General features: G+C 45.1%; 1 protein-coding gene across 3 annotated transcripts in view; it reads left to right on the top strand.

Moving 5' to 3' along the window:
- LOC139275058 (protocadherin Fat 3-like) overlaps nucleotides 1-19,462 on the top strand; it is a 941,319-nt gene that overhangs the window by 692,360 nt on the left and 229,497 nt on the right. For all 3 annotated transcript variants that reach the window (XM_070891994.1, XM_070891992.1, XM_070891993.1), the window contains exon 7: nucleotides 5,420-5,559. In XM_070891994.1, coding sequence (XP_070748095.1) covers nucleotides 5,420-5,559 — 140 coding nt within the window. The remainder of the gene's footprint in view (nucleotides 1-5,419; nucleotides 5,560-19,462) is intronic.

Genomic DNA, 19,462 nt, shown 5'->3' with positions numbered 1-19,462 from the left:
CTAGGCCGCAGAGAGGCAGAAGGGAGGGATCGCGAGTGGGGGCTGGGGACTGATCATGGGGCTGATCAGGGGGCTGGGGTCTCATCGCATGGGGGGCTGGAGGAGCATTAGGAAGGGACGCAGATGACATCGGGGGGTAGTGGGGGGGGGGGGGGGGGCGGAGGAGGAGAGCTTGGACTATCGGGGATGAGGTGGGAGACAGACAACATCCGGGGGCTGGCTGTGCATCGGTGAGGAGGAGATAGATGACATCGGGGAGCCAGAGAAGCATCAGTGGGGGCTGGGTGGAGGGTAGGGGAGGTCGGGAAGGTGATCGGAGGTGGGGAGGGGGGGCGGGGGTGGGGGGAAATCGGAGGCTTGGGGAGGGGAGGGTGGTTATCAGAGGCCTTGTGGGGGTGTCTCTGATCGCTTAGCTCCTGAATCCAGCAGTCCTCACCTTCTATTATCTGGTGGGTTTCATGAAGCTTGCAAAACCCGACCAGCCAATATTAAATTTTAAATGGTGGTTAAATCAGAGGCACGCCTTCCATCCACCCCCGTCCCGCCTCCATTAAAACCGAAAGTGGGCAGGTTGGAGGCAGGTTCTGGTCGGATTCGGATTTTTAATATTTTAACTTCCCACCAGACCCCAACCCACCTGTTATTTAGATTAAAATTCATGCCCTTATCCATATAATTTTAGCAACCATCTTTTATTTCTCACCCTAGGGTTTATATCAAAAAACTAAATTTATAAGGTAACAAAAACATAAATTAAATTATTCACAAAAAAATCATTAAACTTACACATATTGTTATCTCTGCAGTATTGCAAATCTCTCCAATTATGCTTCCTACATAATAATGAGGCTGACACACCTCTGACAAGCCTGACCTCTCCTTCCATACTCATAATATACTTTTGTTCTGATTAGAACCAGACTGAGGCTGGCAGCAAACCGGCCTGACCAGCACTGTATAAATGCATTTTCTTTCTTTGCAAGACAACACGGTACCTTGCTTGCTGGGTGTGTGGAATTGGGGAATTAGCCCTTAAACTTCAAATAAATTTATAGGATTTGTTTTATTTTAAGATATTTTCCTGTATATGTTTTTCCCATTTATCTTTGCTTTACTTTTCTCTTTTTTTTTCTTCTTCCTCTGCCTGATCTAACAGCTTGTAGCTGAGAGGATGGTTGCACAGATATGTTGACACTATAGCCATCTCTAGCTATTTTATAGGAGGCGCTGATAACCATTCAGGAGGGACTCTCCCTTCTAATTTCCTTCCCTCCTGCAGGGAGATAGTGCACCCTTTATCTGTGTCTCCTTGGTCAAGCGTGCTCAGAATTAGAATTGGGCGGAAAGGGTATCAGGCCTAATCTCTGAGATTAAATGTTGATGCTCTGCACTGTCCCATAAAGTCATAATTTGAAAAGAAATCAAACTATTGTAGCACATAGAATTTAGTTACTTGACACAAGTGAAATGGTCCAACTTTGTGATTTGCTTCAAACGTGGTGCGGATAAGTCATTCTAGATGTAATTAGCTAAAATAGTCCTTTTGAAATATCTGTGTGTTATATGACTAATGAAATGATATAGATACTTGGTTGTAGATGACTTGAAGACAGGATTACTGAAAGCATTTCAATGGCTGTGCAGTTCCCTTTACATATTATGTATAATTTATACACAACAGGAAGATTCTGCTTAGGTTTCTGAAGTGCCATTGCTGCTCAAAATCTGCATAATGATGTGTATCTGTCCATTCTGCCGCCCCCCCCCCCCACCACCACCACCCAAACCCCGCCCACCAGCTCACAACATAGTCACAAATAAAATAACCTTTACTCCAGAGTTATTAATGCTCTTCATTTGATTTTGTAAATTCATTTTTTGATGCAAGTGATTTCATATCCGTAAGGGAGGTTTAACTGCAGTGTGTGCATTCATGTTGTTCTTGTATAGCACATCTACTCTTCAGTGAACATGCACTCCAAGGTCCCAACGGAAAGTTCATATGTGAACATTGGGTTCGGACAAGACTGAACTTAATGATGTGAGCTGTTGACTAGCCTGTTGACATTCACAGTCAAAGCTCCTACATGGATAATGGGGATGGGGAAACTGGAGAGGAAACAGATAGTTATATTTAAACAGTTGGATAGTGGAACTTCCTTGAATCATTCATCTCTAATAGTTTAAGAACATAAGAAATAAGAGCAGGAGTAGGCCATTTGGCCCCTCGAGCCTGCTCCGCCATTTAATAAGATCATGGCTGATCTGATCTGATCTTGGGCTCAGCTCCACTTCCCTGCCCTATTACAACCAATACATCCACTATTTCTGCAGTCACTTCTTTTAAGACCTTAGGATGCAAGCCATCAGGTTTCGGGGACTTGTCCACCTTTAGAAACATAGAAACATTGAAATTAGGTGCAGGAGCAGGCCATTCGGCCCTTCCAGCCTGCACCGCCATTCAATAAGATCATGGCTGATCATTCAACCTCAGTACCCCTTTCCTCCTTTCTCTCCATACCCCTTGATCCCTTTGGCCATAAGGGCCGTATCTAACTCCCTTTTGAATATATCAAACGAACTGGCCTCAACAACTTTCTGCAGTAGAGAATTCCACAGGTCAACCATTCTCTGAGTGAAGAAGCTTCTCAGCTCGGTCCTAAATGCTTACCCCTTATTCTTAGACTGTGACCCCTGGTTCTGGAACTCCCCAGCAACGGGAACATTCTTCCTGCCTCTGACCTGTTCAATCCCATCAGAATTTTATATGTTTCTATGAGATACCCTCTCATTCTCCTAAACTCAAGTGGATACAAGCCCAGTTGATCCAGTCTCTCCTCATATGTCAGTCCTGCCATCCCAGGAATCAGTCTGGTGAACCTTCGCTGTACTCCCTCAATAGCAAAAACGTCCTTCCTCAGATTAGGAGACCAAAACTGAACACAATATTCTAGGTGTGTCCTCACCAAGGCTCTGTACAACTGCAGTAAGACCTCCCTGCTCCAATACTCAAATCCTCTAGCTATGAAGGCCAACATGCCATTTGCCGCCTTCACGGCCTGCTGTACCTGCATGCCAACATTCAATGACTGATGCACCATGACACCCAGGTCTCATTGCACCTCCCCTTTTCCTAATCTGTCACCATTCAGTAACAAGTCAGCATGGATTTATGAAAGGGAAATCATGCTTGACAAATCTTCTAGAATTTTTTGAGGATGTAACTAGTAGAGTGGACAAGGGAGAATCAGTGGCTGTGGTGTATTTGGACATTCAAAAGGTTTTTGACAAGGTCCCACACAAGAGATTAATGTGCAAAATTAAAACATTCAGATAATATTCTGTCTTCCTTTTTTTGCCACCAAAGTGGATAACCTCACACTTATCCACATTATACTGCATCTGCCATGCATTTGCCCACTCACCTAACCTGTCGAAGTCAGCCTGCAGCCTCTTAGCGTCCTCCTCACTGCTCACACCGCCACCCAATTTAGTGTCATCTGCAAACTTGGAGATATTACACTCAATTCCTTCATCTAAATCATTGATGTATATTGTAAATAGCTGGGGACCCAGCACTCAACCCTGCGGCACCCCACTGGTCACTGCCTGCCATTCTGAAAAGGACCCGTTTATTCCGACTTTCTGCTTCCTGTCTGCCAACCAGTATTCTATCCACGTCAGTACATTACCCCCAATACCATGTGCTTTAATTTTGCACATCAATCTCTTATGTGGGACCTTGTCAAAAGCCTTTTGAATGTCCAAATACACCACATCCACTCTACTCGTTATATCCTCAAAAAATTTGTCAAGCATGATTTCCCTTTTCTAAATCCATGCTGACTTGTCACTGCTTTCCAAATGCGCTGCTATTTCATCTTTAATAATTGATTCCAACATTTTCCCCACCACCGATGTCAGGTGAACTGGTCTTATAATTCCCTGTTTTCTCTCTCCCTCCTTTTATAAAAAGTTACATTAGCTACCTCCAGTCCATAGGAACTGATCCAGAATCAATAGAATGTTGGAAAATGATTACCAATGCATCCACTATTTCTAGGGCCACTTCCTTAAGTACTCTGGGATGCAACCTATCAGGCCCCGGGGATTAATCAGCTTTCAATCCCATCAATTTCCCTAACACAATTTCCTGACTAATAAAGATTTCCTTCAGTTCCTCCTTTTCCTCGAACCCCTAGTATTTCCGGAAGGTTATTTGTGTCTTCCTTAGTGAAGACAGACCCAAAGTATTAGTCCCATTATTTTACTTTAATGATACTGATTGCTGTACGTTCCTCTCTCCCTATAGCCCCTTGTATATCCATTATTGGGATGTCTTTAGTGTCTTCTACCATGAAGATCGATACAAAATATTTGTTCAAAGTCTCTGCCATTTTTCTGTTCCCCATTATTAATTCCCCAATCTCATCCTCTAAGGGACCAACATTTACTTTAGCTCCTCTCTCCCTTTTTATATACGTGTAGATTCTCTTACTATCTGATTTTATATTTCTTAGTTTTGTGTTCATTAGTTTTGTGTTTTAATTAATTGCTGAGTGTACTTTCAAATCTGGTTGTCGATTCTCGACTCAATAGTGAATGTCCTTGCAAAACTAGCTCTGCTTACTTCTCCATTCCCAGACCAAGTTGAAAGTGCCACCATTTTCAAACAGGAAAATATTCCTCATTTTCAGATTCATCTTCTAATTAATCATTGGCTTAGATATCTAGGCTTCACCACACAGTACAAATGCATATACTATTGCATAGCAAAAGTTGCTAGCAACAGTCTATATTTGCATTGCTCTGACAGTTATCACTTATATTCAATCCAGAGCACTTGAGAAATTATTTGCACGTAATCACACTTTAGTCTATTTCGATTTATATATTTCTTAACTCTTGATAAGTCTTGGATATGAAGTTCTGAATTAACCTGCTGATAGACCATGTACTGAAACTTACTTAACCTTGTATTAATGTCTCTACATTTGTGTTCTTACTGGTAAATTATGAAGGTTTCTGTCCCTTTGGAAGAGATTGACAACTTGTTGGTATAGCTGTAACCTGCTTGGCATGGTGTTTCAATCATTTATCTCTGCTTTATTTATTTAAAGGACGGTATCCCTTTTTATTGACCTACCTAGTCTGTTGTTCAAAATGGTCAAGAATCTGTAATTCAAAAAGATTCCTGCAGTTTGAGTTTAAAAAATCCATAATTTGCAGGGACCACAACAAACCTCAGTAGTGTTGTGATCCTAATACCATCTTTGCTCTGCATATGGTGAACGTAGTAAGATTTGGATTTTTAAAATTTAAAAAAGCTGGGATGATAAAAGGGAATACTGCCTCTTTCAACATATTATCTCTAGACTACAGTGACTGCATAGTACTTATATTATATTGTATTTTATAGGTGGAAATTATGACAATACATTTGAAATAGAGAAGGGCGTTGGCACAATTGTAATTGCAAAGCCACTGGATACTGAGCATCGGGCCACATATAATATGACTGTGGAAGTCACAGATGGGACTAACTCAGCTGCCACACAGGTAAAGCAGATGGGGTGTATGAATTTAATGTGGAATATATATGATGATGTTCGGGTACATTATTTCATATTCCTTTAATGATTTGCCTTTCTTAACTAATAGTAATAATAGGCAATGTTTAGTAATGAGGAAAGGCCCATCACATAGTTTGCCAGCTTAGATGTTTGGGAATCCCATGTACACATCACTGGTTGGACTGTAAGAGTTGCACTTCCATTGCACAAGTGAGGAAGTTTTTTTTTGTCATAGTCTGACATACGTTTCATCTCTTGTCTCCTAGCTGCTTATTGAACAGATCCACTTTTTATGTGTTTGGGTGTGTATATACGTAATATGAAATATGAACTGCATGGATAAAACTGTAGTGTGTGACGTATATCCGTAACATTTGGCAAAGCATGAGGAAAACTCCAAGATGGTGTTTTAAAAAGTCAAGTATGGGAGCCTCGTGGTTGCAGTCTGGAATCATCAACTCAGAGATTTTGAAGTCTGATCCACTATGATAAGTTGTGAAATCGAATTCAGTGAATATGGCATCAGCAAACCCCCTTTAAACTAGGGCAAACTTGTCACAATGGCGGTCAGCCCTTGGAATTCTAGCTAATAACCACCTAGTTTAAATGACTCACTGTTGGAGCTATTGGGCCACATGTTGACTCATTCTCTTAGCATTGAGTATCTACCCCTCTAGAAATTAGGGGGAAAAATTAATTATCACCCCATTTGGGGACAGTAACATCTGAGAGGTGGGAAACTTAGCGCCGGGGATAAAGATTCCCCCCTCAAGGAATTCTGCCCCATTAGCGCTCCTGGAAGGAATTGGAACGCTAAATCAAGCGCTCCACTTTCTTCTTGGAGCGCTAACGGAGCGGACGCTGCAGACTCTGCAATGAAAAAGGGACCTACCTGGACCACCGAGGAAGTGGGAGCGCTTGGCTGAACGAATCTGGCCAAGACCTCGCAAAGAAAACCGAGCAGCACCACGAAAACCAAGGTAAGTATTTTTTATACTTACCTTGGCCACCTCGCCTTTAATCATCGCCCTGCTAGCGGCCAGTCACCCAATCGACGTCTCCTGTAGCTACCAGTGTTTTCGCCCGATGCTACTGCAGGGGGAAAAAGTGAATTTCGGGGTCGGGGTGCTATTGGGGCAATGCGCGCGGCGATGATGTCACGATCAACGGGTGCAGGAGATTGGGGCACGAAGCCACAGCACCGCTGCTAAACTCCCACTTAATATGACGGGAGTCGTTGTCAGTGCCGCACCTGGTCAGTAATGCATTTGCGCCCCGTTAGCACCCCTGAGGGGTACTAACAGGAGGCACAAATGCATTGAATTTCACCCCTGTATTCTTTAAGGGACAAGGGGCTAGATTTTACACTTTTTTGCAGATCGCCCCAAAATGGGCAGTATTTCTGGTGTGGGCAGCAAAAATGAGTTTTCAGATCGCTGGCTTGTCGCCCAGTCTCAAAGCCCCCAGAGTCCATTTTTGAAATTGGGTGTTACCGCGAGCAATATGAAATGGGCGGTAGCGTTAAATCTCTCTGATCTTCTGCCGTAAAGTGTCGCCGTCCTTAGCGACGGCATGGCAACGCTCGATTCCCGCAATTCAGGAGGTCAAGGTCATCATGACCTGCGCAGAAGAGGAGACAGAGAGAGAGGGAGCTGAGAGGGAGTGAAGGTGTGTGTGGGTGTGGTGTGGCTGCTTTGGGAGGAAGGAGGGAGAGCTTAGAGCTTGAGAGTAAATAGGGAAAGAAAAATTAGCTGTTACCAGTCAGATATTTGCCCGAATTTGGTGCCTATAATGGAGGGAGAGGAGGAGGCGACACAGCACGCTGTGAAACTGACACTGGCGAGAGCAATGAGCTGGGAGAGGAACACATTGGAGGGCGCAAAAGAGAGAGGAGGTTCTCGGACGAAGCAAATGCCTCCCTCTTGCAGGAGGTCGAGTTACGCTGGGGTGGGCCAGGGAGGGCATGGGAAGCCCATCCCAAAGGCCTACCAGAAGATATGGGCCGAGATAGCAGAGGTGATCTCGTCAGCGACCAACGAGGTGCGTGAGGGCAACCAGTGCCGCAAACGATGGAACGACCTTGTCGGATCCGCAAGAGTAAGTATTACATTTATTTACATGTATTTATGTATTTATTTAATTTGATTTGTAAGAGTCATGAGTGACTATCATCAGATGTGAGGTCTTTCATTTTTACCGGGAATGTTGTACTCAAAGCCTGCGGTCACGGTGCACGTCTTTAGGTAAAGAATGATAATTATCATAATCTTGATTACATCTGTCGGTTATGTGTTGTATCAGTCTCTGTGACAGTACCTAGCAATGATACCACGCAATGATCTCATGCCATGTCGTCCTATCACCTTTTACAGAAGAAGCTATCGACGATGAGGTCCGTGCAGAGGCGAACGGGTGGGGGGGCCACCTGTTCCCAGTGACATCACTGAGATGGAGGAGCGGCTGCTCACACTTGTGGGGAAGCACCCCCAGATGGTCACGCAAGCATCTACAGACCCTGACGTGATGCAACGTGAGTAAAGTTTACACCATTGTGTGATGTAAAGTCAATAGATGCCACACCTACTCATATCCAAACAATCATATTTGATAGCTAATTTCTAAAATTGTCCTGTAAATAATGCTGGCCTAATGAAAATCATTGCAATGCAGAATATGTTGATGGTCATGAAATGTGATGTCTGTGATGATTTTGATAGCGGTGGTGCTTTTGTCGTGCATATGCTGTGTGTAGCGCTGGAATCACCTTGTGACCCTAGCACCCGCTTCTCCTCTAATAACCTCATTTGTGTTTTGCAGCTCAGCCAGCAGCACGGCCCCAGGCAAGACCACAGAGGCCAGAAGGTGGGGGCGCGGGGCCGGAGTCTCCGGACGATCCTACATCTGGGGCCGAGGAGCTCCGATTCTCACCTGTCAATCCGCTGGGTCTGTTCTCTACGAATGAGAGTGCAGACTTCGAGGAACCTGCATCGCGACGTTCCAGAAGCCATTTCACCTCAAGGCTATCTAGTGCTCCTCCGGTCATTCCCGCCTCCACTCTGGAGGTACCGGGCCCAAGCACCTCTCCACAGGGCACCCCATTTGTCCCCAGGACGACGTAAACCCCACGGAGGTTCCGTGGACACGGCAGGTCTGGTCCACGAGTGCCGCATGAGAGCGGAGAGATGGTACATTTGTCCAGGAGGACTGTAGGCATTGATGCCTTTGGGGGCATATCCCGACAGCTGGCCACCTTGACTGAGTCCGTTCCACAGATAGCGGAGGCCCTGGAGGCGATAGCCAGGATCACTGCTGGCACAGGCCTTCCAGTGGTCCCGGAGCGCGGCACTCCAATCCTAAGTTTCGCACCACCACTGCGAGCGACAGATGAGGGGCAGGACCAAGATCCTGCTTCTGGATCAGAGAATGTTCCCCCCTCGGCACCCCCTGCTCCCATACCCGTCCAACCACCTCCTCTGCCTTCATCCCGCCCCCCCCGCAATGAGGCACCGCCTGAAGAGCTCTTCGGCCAGGCGGCGTGGAGCGAGGAGGGGAAGGGGTAGAGGTGGGGAGAAGAAGGGAAGGGGGGGAAGGAAAGTGAAGTGCATGTCCGCAGGTGATGGCTGTGTTATATCTCCATCTGGGTGTATACAATTTGTTGTAATGTATGGGGTGAGAGGGCCACCCTCTTCCTTTGCATTTGTATTCTGTGTTGCTGGACATGTTGACCATTTGATTGATGTCAATGGTCGAAAAAGTGGGGTATAGGCAATGGTGGGGTGTTTTTGACCATGATTCTTACGATTTCAGACCAACGTTGGTATAAAAAATGTTTTATTCAACATACCCTTGTTTCGCATTGTCTCAGATAGCTGCACTGTTACACACTGGTGATTCCTTAACATGAAAGGGTTAAATAAAACTTAACTTCAATCAACTTAAACTTTAACTGGCACCAAGGTGATGCCCACCATTGATGTCTGAGCTGCACACACTCAGCAGTGTGTCACGTTGTCACTCACATCAATGTTCTTTCAGGAAAATCTTTCAGTTATCAGCTCCTGATGCAAGAGTCTTGCAGCTATGTAGCCACCACGGTCAGGATCGGTCCAAGTCAGCATGGATTTATGAAAGGGAAATCATAGAAGCATAGACATAGAAAATAGGTGCAGGAGTAGGCCATTCGGCCCTTCGAATCTGCACCGCCATTCAATGAGTTCATAGCTGAACATGCAACTTCAGTACCCCATTCCTGCTTTCTCACCGTACCCCTTGATCCCTCCAGTAGTAAGGACTACATCTAACTCCTTTTTGAATATATTTAGTGAATTGGCCTCAATGACTTTCTGTGGTAGAGAATTCCACAGGTTCACCACTCTCTGGGTGAAGAAGTTTCTCCTCATCTTGGTCCTAAATGGCTTACCCCTTATCCTTAGAATGTGACCCCTGGTTCTGGACTTCCCCAACATTGGGAACATTCTTCCTGCATCTAACCAGTCTGATCAGAATTTTAAACGTTTCTATGAGGTCCCCTCTCATTCTTCTGAACTCCAGTGAATATAAGCCCAGTTGATCCAGTCTTTCTTGATAGGTCAGTCCCGCCATCCCAGGAATCAGTCTGGTGAACCTTCGCTGCACTCCCTCAACAGCAAGAATGTCCTTCCTCAAGTTAGGAGACCAAAACTGTACACAATACTCCAGGTGTGGCCTCACCAAGGTCATGTACAACTGTAGCAACACCTCCCTACCCCTGTACTCAAATCCCCTCGCTATGAAGGCCAACATGCCATTTGCTTTCTTAACCGCCTTCTGTACCTGCATGCCAACCTTCAAGGACTGATGTACCATGACACCCAGGTCTCGTTGCACCTCCCCTTTTCCTAATCTGTCACCATTCAGATAATAGTCTGTCTCTCTTTTTAAAACCAAAGTGGATAACCTCACATTTATCCACATTATACTTCATCTGCCATGCATTTGCCCACTCACCTAACCTATCCAAGTCACTCTGCAGCCTCATAGCAACCTCCTCGCAGCTCACACTGCCACCCAACTTAGTGTCATCCGCAAATTTGGAGATACTACATTTAATCCCCTCGTCTAAATCATTAATGTACAGTGTAAACAGCTGGGGCCCCAGCACAGAACCTTGCGGTACCCCACTAGTCACTGCCTGCCATTCTGAAAAGTACCCATTTACTCCTACTCTTTGCTTCCTGTCTGACAACCAGTTCTCAATCCATGTCAGCACACTACCCCCAATCCCATGTGCTTTAACTTTGCACATTAATCTCTTGTGTGGGACCTTGTCGATGCAGGCTGAGAAATGGCTGGCCCCATTGCAATGAAAGTATAATAGCGATTGATCAGAAGCAATAATTTCCTCACTAAAATACACCTACAGTAAATGTGCAATAGTCCAGGGTCTGAAAATATGTCTGGTGAGATGGTTACTTCACCTGAGAAGAACTCCAGAGTCAATTCAAACTCCCCCGAACTTGAAGCAGCCTTTTGAATGAAGTGAACTGCGATTTAAAAAATGGCGCCCACACCACTGTGATTCGTTCAGAACAGTTCCACTTTTTCTGAGCGATGCTTTGGGCGAGCGATATTGTGGCCGATAAGTGTACGAGGTGGTGAAAGTGACGCTGGGCGATCTCCTGGGCGTTAGTTTTGCCCATTCTGATGATTCCGCCCAAACAAAGTAGGCGGGTGGTATTTTTTCCCAGCGTTACGCACATGGGGAAAGTCATGCTCGATGATAAGTGTCCCAAAAATGGGTGTCAGTTTCCATTTTGTGGCTAAGTGGGCGATATCTGGGCGTTATACCTCAGTGCAGTGGTAAAATGGACCTAAAATGGGTGTTATGCATGCAAAAAAAGTGTAAAGTCTAGCCCATGGGATTTTCTCCAAGCTAGTCTGTAATTCTATTTCATGTGATCAAAAACTACTCCATGAGAAGTAGGAGAGTATCCGAGTCATAGAATCTTACAGCACAGAAGGAGACTATTCAGCCCATCGAGTCTGTGCTGGCTCTCTGAAAGCTAACACCGTCCCACTCCCTTGTTCTTTCCCCATAGCCCAGCAAAGTGTTCCTTTTCAGGTATATATCCAATTCCCTTTTGAAAGTTACTATTGAATCTGCTTCCACCACTCTTTCTGGGAGTGCGTTCCAGATCATAACGACTCACGGCGTAAAACAAGTTCTCCTCATCTTCCCCTTGGTTCTTTTGTTAATTATCTTAAATCAGTACCTTCTGGATATCGACCCTCCTGTCAATGGAAACAACATCCGACTTATTCCTTCTTGAAGAAAGATCTTGCTTTCTAAAATATGTCACATTGAACATTTGTGTAAATTTTGATTTCCCTGCTCTACTAAATATAAAAAGAAAGGAGCGTAAATTGTACTTTGAGAGAGGCTGGAAATTCTAAAGGTGAATAATTGAAGCACTACTGATGTTGACTGTGTGGTGTTGCTGTTCTGACCAGAATACTACGATGTTTTGGGCAAGAAATGTGTGTCTCATAAATTAAATGTGACAAAACATACTCAGGAACCTTCAGAACTGAGTGCAGAAGCATGTGTGGCAGCCACGTTTACAAAAATCTGAGGAGGTAATTATATTAGATCCCCATAATCCGCAACATGGGGCTGGCAGACCCACATTACACTATGAACTCTCACATAATTACCTGGCCAGGGGCAATGGAACTGCATGTGCAGAATTCCCCTCATCGGCTTCTAAATGCTGGGGCCGTCATTGACAACAAACACCCCAACAACTTGTATTTATATAGCGCCTTTAACGTAGTAAAAAGTCCCAAGGCACTTCACAGGAATGTTATAAAACAAAATTTAACACTGAGCCACAGAAGGAGATATTAGGGCAGATGAAAGTGGTAGGTTTTAAGGTGTGTCTTAAAAGAGGAAAGTGAGGTGGAGAGATTTTTGGAGGGAATTCCAGAGTTTAGGGCCTTAGCAGCTGAAGGCACGGCCACCAATGGTGGCGCTTTTAAAATTGGGGGTGCTCAAGAGGCCAGAATTAGAAGAGTGCAGATATCTCGCATGGTTGTGGGGCTGGAGGAGATTACAGATATAGAAAGGGGCAGGCCATAAAGGGATTTGAAAATAAGGATGAGAATTTTAAAATCGAGGTGCTTCTTAACCGGAACCAATATAGGTCAGTGAGCACAGGATGATGGGTGATCAGGACTTAGTACGAGTTAGGACACGTGCAGCAGAGCTTAGGATGACCTCAAGTTTACGTCAGGTAGAATGTGGGAGGCCAGCCAGGAGTGCGTTGGAATAGTCAAGTCTAGAGGTAACAAAAGCATGGATGAGGGTTTCAGCAGCAGATGAACTATGGCAGGGGTGGAGTCAAGCGATGTTCCAGAGATCGAAATAGGCGTCTTAGTGAGCAGTACGCTAGCATTATACACATTAAGAATTGTCTTTAAAATTTGACTGCCTGAGAACTTTTGGCTCCCCGGATGGCACAGCAAGTTAAAGTAGTGAATTGCTCATCGATGTACACCAGGAAAATCTCAGGTTTAATCCTAATTATGATTAGTCAGTTGATCTCAGCTCAGATGGTGATCGGGGCACTATAATTAGTCTCAGTGCTGATAGGAAGGCAAAATCGGTTGAGATTCCCACTCCTCCTGATCATTGAGAGCAGGACCAGATTTTTCCTGCCAGAAAGAGGGAGCCTGGCTGGCAGTGCCTGGGTGTAAATCCCTAGCAGTGCTGCAGCAGGACAGTCACTGCAGAACCAGAAAAACTGGCAGAAGAACCCCAAAGTTCAAGGAATCAGCAGGCTTGTAGGCTCACCAAAGACAAAGTCCGAGATAGGGAGGCTAGTGGGTGATAGATCGGAGGGAGAAAAGGCCACTATGAGGCCATCTTCCTCCATTGGCTGACCCCAGGGTAGTTATCAACAATTCCTTGGGTTTAAAACCACCTTCCACAAGGCAGTCGCAGGAAGCGGCAGTAAAGGGGCGAGTCAGGGACCCAGGTCTTGCCAGTCACATTTGCATGTATCGAGTGGGGAAAGGGCAGATAGCGATGATCCGCGCAGAGGAAGGGACATTGAGGTTGGGGCAGTGAGATTTTCTGCTCTCATCCCTCCCCCCTTTCCCATACTACTTCAGGTGGGATAGTGGAAGAATCCCATCCTACTGTTGAGGTTTACATATGAAAAATAGCCATTTGGACAAAATACCAAAGGGTTTTCTTTTTATTCATTCATGGGATGTAAGCTTCGCTGGCAAGGCTATCCCTAGTTGCCCTTGAGAAGGTGGCGGTGAGCCGCCTTTTTGAACTACTGAAGCCCTATGGTGAAGGCACTCCCACAGTGCTGTTCGGGAGTGAGTTCTAGAATTTTGACCCAGCGATGATGAAGGAAGAACATATATTTCCAAGTCAAGATGGTATGTGACTTAGAGGGGAACTTGGAAGTGATGACATTCCCATGCGCCTGCTGCCCTTGCCCTTCTAGGTGGTTGAGGTCGCAGGTGTGGGAAGTGCTGTCCAAGAAGCCTTGGTAAGTTGCTGAAGTTCATCTTGTAGATGGTACACATTGCAGCTATGGTGCTGTGGTGGTGGAGGAAGTGAACATTTAAAGTGGTAGATGGGGTGCCAATCAAGTGGGCTGCTTTGTCCAGGATGGTGTTGAGCTTCTTGAGTTTGTTAAAGCTGTACTCATTCAGGCAAGTGCAGAGTATTCCAGCACACTCCTAACTTGTGCCTTTTAGATGATGGAAAGGATTTGGGAAGTCAGGAGTTGAAAATACCCAGCCTCTGACCTGCTGCAGAATACCCAGCCTCTGACCTGCTCTTGGCACCACAATAATTATGTGGCTTATCCAGTTAAGTTTCTGGTCAATGGTGACTCCCAAGATGTTAAGGGTGGGGGATTCGGCTATAGTAATGCCATTGAATGTCAAGGAGCAGTGATTAGACTCTCTCTTGTTAGAGCTAGTCATTGCCTGGCACTTTGTGCGAATTACCTGCCACTTATCAGCCCAAGCTTGAATGCCTCCAGGTCTTGCTGCATGCGGGCATGGACTGCTTAATTATCTAAGAGTTGTGAATGGAACTGAATACTGTGCAGTTGATGAATAGGTACAAAATGGAATATGAGAATAAACTAGCAAGAAATATAAAAACAGATTGTAAGAGCTTTTACAAGTATGTAAAAAAGAAATGAGTAACAAAAGTAAAAGTGGTCCCTTCTTGGCTGAGACAGGTGAAATTTATAATGGGGAATAAGTAAATAGTGGAGACTTTAAACAACTACTTTGTATCTGTCTTCACAGTAGACGACACAAAAAGCATACTAAGAATAGAGAGGAACCAAGGGGCTAATAAGAGTGAGAGGGGCGGTATCGACAAAGCACTGAGCAATATTCGGGGCAGCGCTGCCGTGTTTACAGGCTCCTTCCCTCCCTTAAAAGGAAGGGCCAATGCTGCGTTGGAAGAATCCTCAGGTTGTGTCTGGTGGGGACGGCACCTGTGCTATGTGCACAGCAGCCCCAAGTACTTTTAAGAGAGTGCAGGGCTGAGCAATCCCGGGGGTGGGGCAGGTGCGGGGGGTGCGGGGGCAGGAAGCAGGATGCACCACAATGGGGACATGAATAAATTTTGCCCTACCTGACCACCATTGCCTTTATATGTTGCTCCTCAAGCGGCCAGCCGAGGTGACAATGCCTCCTGCAGCTGCCGTTGTTGACGCCTGCTGATGCTGCAGGGAGCAGAAGCGAATATTACATCTGGGGTGGTAACGGGACACTGTGCACCGGATGACATCTAGATCTACGGGGCGCAAGAGATCAAGGCGGTAAGTGTTAGTTCCAGCACAAAACCACCAGGGGAGTTCGTGGGCGTCGGTGATTTGGCAGCGCTCAGTTGGTAACCACTTAGCGCCCCGTTACCGTCCCCTGCAGGTGCTAATGGGAGTTGCAAACCAGGCCAATTTCTCCCAAAAGCATTCTGAGGGGGATTGATAGAGCAGATGCTGAAAGGTTGTTTCTCCTGACTGGAGAGTCTAGAACTACCGGTCATGTTCTCAGGATAAGGGGTCAGCCATTTAAGACTGAGATGAGGAGGAATTTCTTCACTCAAAGCGTAGTGAATCTTTGGAATTCTCTACATGAAAGGGCTGTGGATGCTGAGTCATTGAGTATATTCAAGGCTGAGGCAGATAGATTTTTCAACTCTAGGTGATTCAAAGGATAGGCGGATCGGGCAGGAAAGTGGAGTTAAGCTCGCAGCTCAACCTCTGGTGTTTTTAAATCGTTGATTGAGCAGTACAATCAGTTAGGAACCGTTTTTTTGTAAATCACTGGTTTATTTTGGTTCATGGCATCCATCCAAACATTACTCAAGCTCTTGTTTTTATCAATGTACACACCATTGGGTATTCATGAACTTCATTAAAAAACAGCTTTGGACAGATTTCCTGAAATAGTTTCTGTGGCACTTTATTTCTGTTTAATTTGTCAAGTCTCCAGAACTAATTTCATCTGCAGCATGTTCTCCAATAGAAATTGCAGACTAGCCACACGAGTGGCTATGATTATACTATTTTAGCTATATGCACTAATTTTACTAGAATGCCTTACATACACTCAGCAATACAGGTCAAAGAACTTTAAGTGTATGTTTATTTAATAACATTGACCACCATTCAGTAACCAAGGAAATAAAGTACTCACACCAATCAAAAAATGCTTGCACACTGCTTTTCATCTTACCGTCTTATCAACAAACGCACAAAAAGCTTAAAGTTCCCATGCATATGCTGTGCGAATATGAGTATTAAGATCTGTGTCTACTTTATTTACTAATGAGAAATACAATTAGCCACATCTGAATTCTCAATTGACCTCATGTGGCAAGTGGTTAATGTATTGGTCTACAGGGGCCTTCCTTTAAAAACATTTTGTTGGCTACGGGAAATAGGAAACCATTGGAAGGATAAAGGAAAGCTGCTTCAAGAACTTTGTGCACTGAATGCAAATAAGAAGTGTATAAGTATAAGGTTTCTTCACAGTATATGGTTTCATTTAATTATATAACTAAGTTGTAAGTGCTGACTTCTGAACTGTGGTTTGATTCTCTAAATATAAATAAATAGAATGGACACCAAACCATGCGGGAGAGAGCTTGGTTGAAAACTTTGATTTTGAGAAGTTTTTTAAGTTGGAGAGCATTGAGCTAACGTTGGGGCACCTCTCCCCGGCGGTACTTGGAAGCACCGTCACAAGCAGGTACCTGAGGATCCCACCTCGGCTTTGTGACCGGGTTTTCGCCGCGGAGGGTCAAATCGCGGTGAAAACCCGGTCACAAACTTGTTGAAAATCCAGCCCGGCTTGAGGGTACAGAAGGGGATATAAGGCTAGAGAATATTGCAGAGGTAGAATGAGACAAGGCATGAAGAAATTTGAAACTGAGGATTTTAAATGTAATGCTTTGTGGAACAGGGAGTCTATGTGAATCAGTGAGGACAGGGTGAACATTAGTAGCTGCATTAACTGAATGACACTGGAACTCTCATTTCCATTACATGTAGTCTTCATTATAAAGCATTAATGTGGGACGGATTTTCGGCTTTGATGTTTTTGAGGCGCCAATGGCGACGGGGTGGGAAAGTTAGGGCCCGGGAATAGTTTACGCCTCAGTAGGTAAGTTTGGGCAGCTGGGCCCTGAGTCAGGGGGCGCAGCGCTAAGGGAGGCATTGTACACTTCTCTTGGGCGCAAGCATGGGAAACTCCCGAGCTAAAGAGCTGGGCCGAGACTGCTCCAAGAGACGCTTTGGGGGACAAAAAAAAAACCCACAAAAACATTCGCAAAAAATTGCCCATGCCACCACAACACAAGTCGCAAAGAAAATTCAAAGAAAAAACAATCACATTTACCTTAGGAGTCAATTACTTACCTTTCTGCTGTTGGGATTGTTGGACCACCTGATTTCCCAGGCGGTCAGTGCGAGGTAGCTGCGTGACGTCCGGGTCGGGCTATAATCAAAATTTGCGGTGTGTCGCAACCAGGGGTGCAGCTCTTCCAGGCGGTGCTGCTCAGCGCCGCTGCTACACCAGACCTGAGGATCGCTGCAGGCTGACCACCTGGCCAAAACACCTCACCACCGCCATTGCCAGGACTCCGGGGCAAAGAGCGGAGAGGGGCCGAAAATTCAGCCCATATATGTATACTTTTTGTTTTTATTATATTTTATTGATCTACTTGCGTATCAGGAAAAGTGTACACAATGAAATAACCAATAATGTTGTCTCCCATGGAATATATAATTTATCTAACAAGTCGACCCAAAATCATCATAAGCTGGTGAAAATAACTATGAAAACATTACTGGGGAAGAAAAATCATTGTGGAGATAGCCCTAACTAGAAAATACGATAATGCAATAAAACCTCTGCCATTTTATGCTTCCAGATTCACCCAGTGAGTGATAAAGTAAAACCTTGTCATTTCTTATTACTAAAATTTCAGTTATGATTAGCAGTTCTAAATAACTGGAAGCCTTTTGGGTTGTTTTTTCCTCTTTGCAGATTTTTGGGGCCCAGGAGGATGCACGGCCAATTTTTTTGTACCAGTTTGCGCTTAAAAAAAAAATACAATTTTCGCCAAAGTAAAACTTATTTTTGCCGCTGCGGTACCCAAAGTTAAATCTGGGGGGAAGCTTCAAGTGTGTACTGAAAAGGCAGTGAGCATGCGCTGGGAAAAAAAACGTTTCCACATGAGGGGTGTGTCCGTGCATCCACAGTGAACTTCCTGGTCTGGATCAGCAGCATGTGAGAACACATGGGGATCGGAGCTGGATCTGGACATTTAAATTTTAGCTGAAAAAGATGGATCCAAGGGAAGGAGAAAGGGAACGGCGATGGGCCAAGAGATTTCTAGCATAAGAAATTGAGCCCCTGGTAGACATCATTAAGAGGAGATGGGATGTGCTTGAGAACAAAGGAAGAATGGGACAAAAGAAACTGAAACTCTCTCCACTAGCAAAACTTTGGGAACAAGAAGAGTTCAATGCAGTGGCCATGACCCTGAGAAGCGATGTGCAGGTCAAAAAGAAGTGGCAGGATCTTGGCCAAGCAGTTACTGTAAGTATTTATGCACTGCAATTATATTTGTTAATGTGACTAATGTGTGTGTGTGTGTGTGCATGGCCACTACAGCAGAAGGAATCTCTCTTAAAATGTTCTATTTTTATCTTTGATGAGGAAGGTGTCACAGATCAACCAAGAAAGGTCAAAAACTGGAGGAGGTGCGCCAAGTAGGCTGCAACTAACAGCCATGGAACAGAGGATCGCTGATATGATTAAATCTCGCAAGAGATCAATCACCAATGTGGACGCTGGGCCCAAGTTACCGACAGTGGGTAAGCCCTACCACATATTCATGTCACCCTGCTCCCTCTCCTGCTGCTAACCAAACATCTGCTCTGTTATGTTTTGCAGATGTTGCACATCAGGAAGAGACAGAAGCTGGAGCAGAAGATCAGGAAGCTGTCATCCTGATATTCTTCATCAACTTCAGGATGCAGATGAACTGGACAATGAAGGACAGCAGGAAGACCCCAATGATGAGATGGTTACATTGCAACTGGAGCCGGTGAACCCCCTGAGGACGCCAAGCCCTTTGCTGAGCGATACAACCGATGCGACATTTCACGGGGTAGAGTCTGCGGGTGCGGGTCCCAGTGGATTTCAGCAAGCCACACCTGGGAGACGGCTGAGGAGGGTGGGAAGGAGAGCTCCACCTAAAATGCAGGATGCAGGGGACAAAGGACAGATCATGGGAATGAGTCAGGAGAGCATTGAGCTAACCAGACCGCTCCTGGCCACCATGGGTGGGGTGAGGGTGA

Source organism: Pristiophorus japonicus, chromosome 10 (genome assembly GCF_044704955.1).
Source record: "Pristiophorus japonicus isolate sPriJap1 chromosome 10, sPriJap1.hap1, whole genome shotgun sequence".
Lineage (NCBI taxonomy): Eukaryota > Metazoa > Chordata > Chondrichthyes > Pristiophoridae > Pristiophorus > Pristiophorus japonicus.
This window is presented reverse-complemented; position numbering and strand designations above follow the sequence as displayed.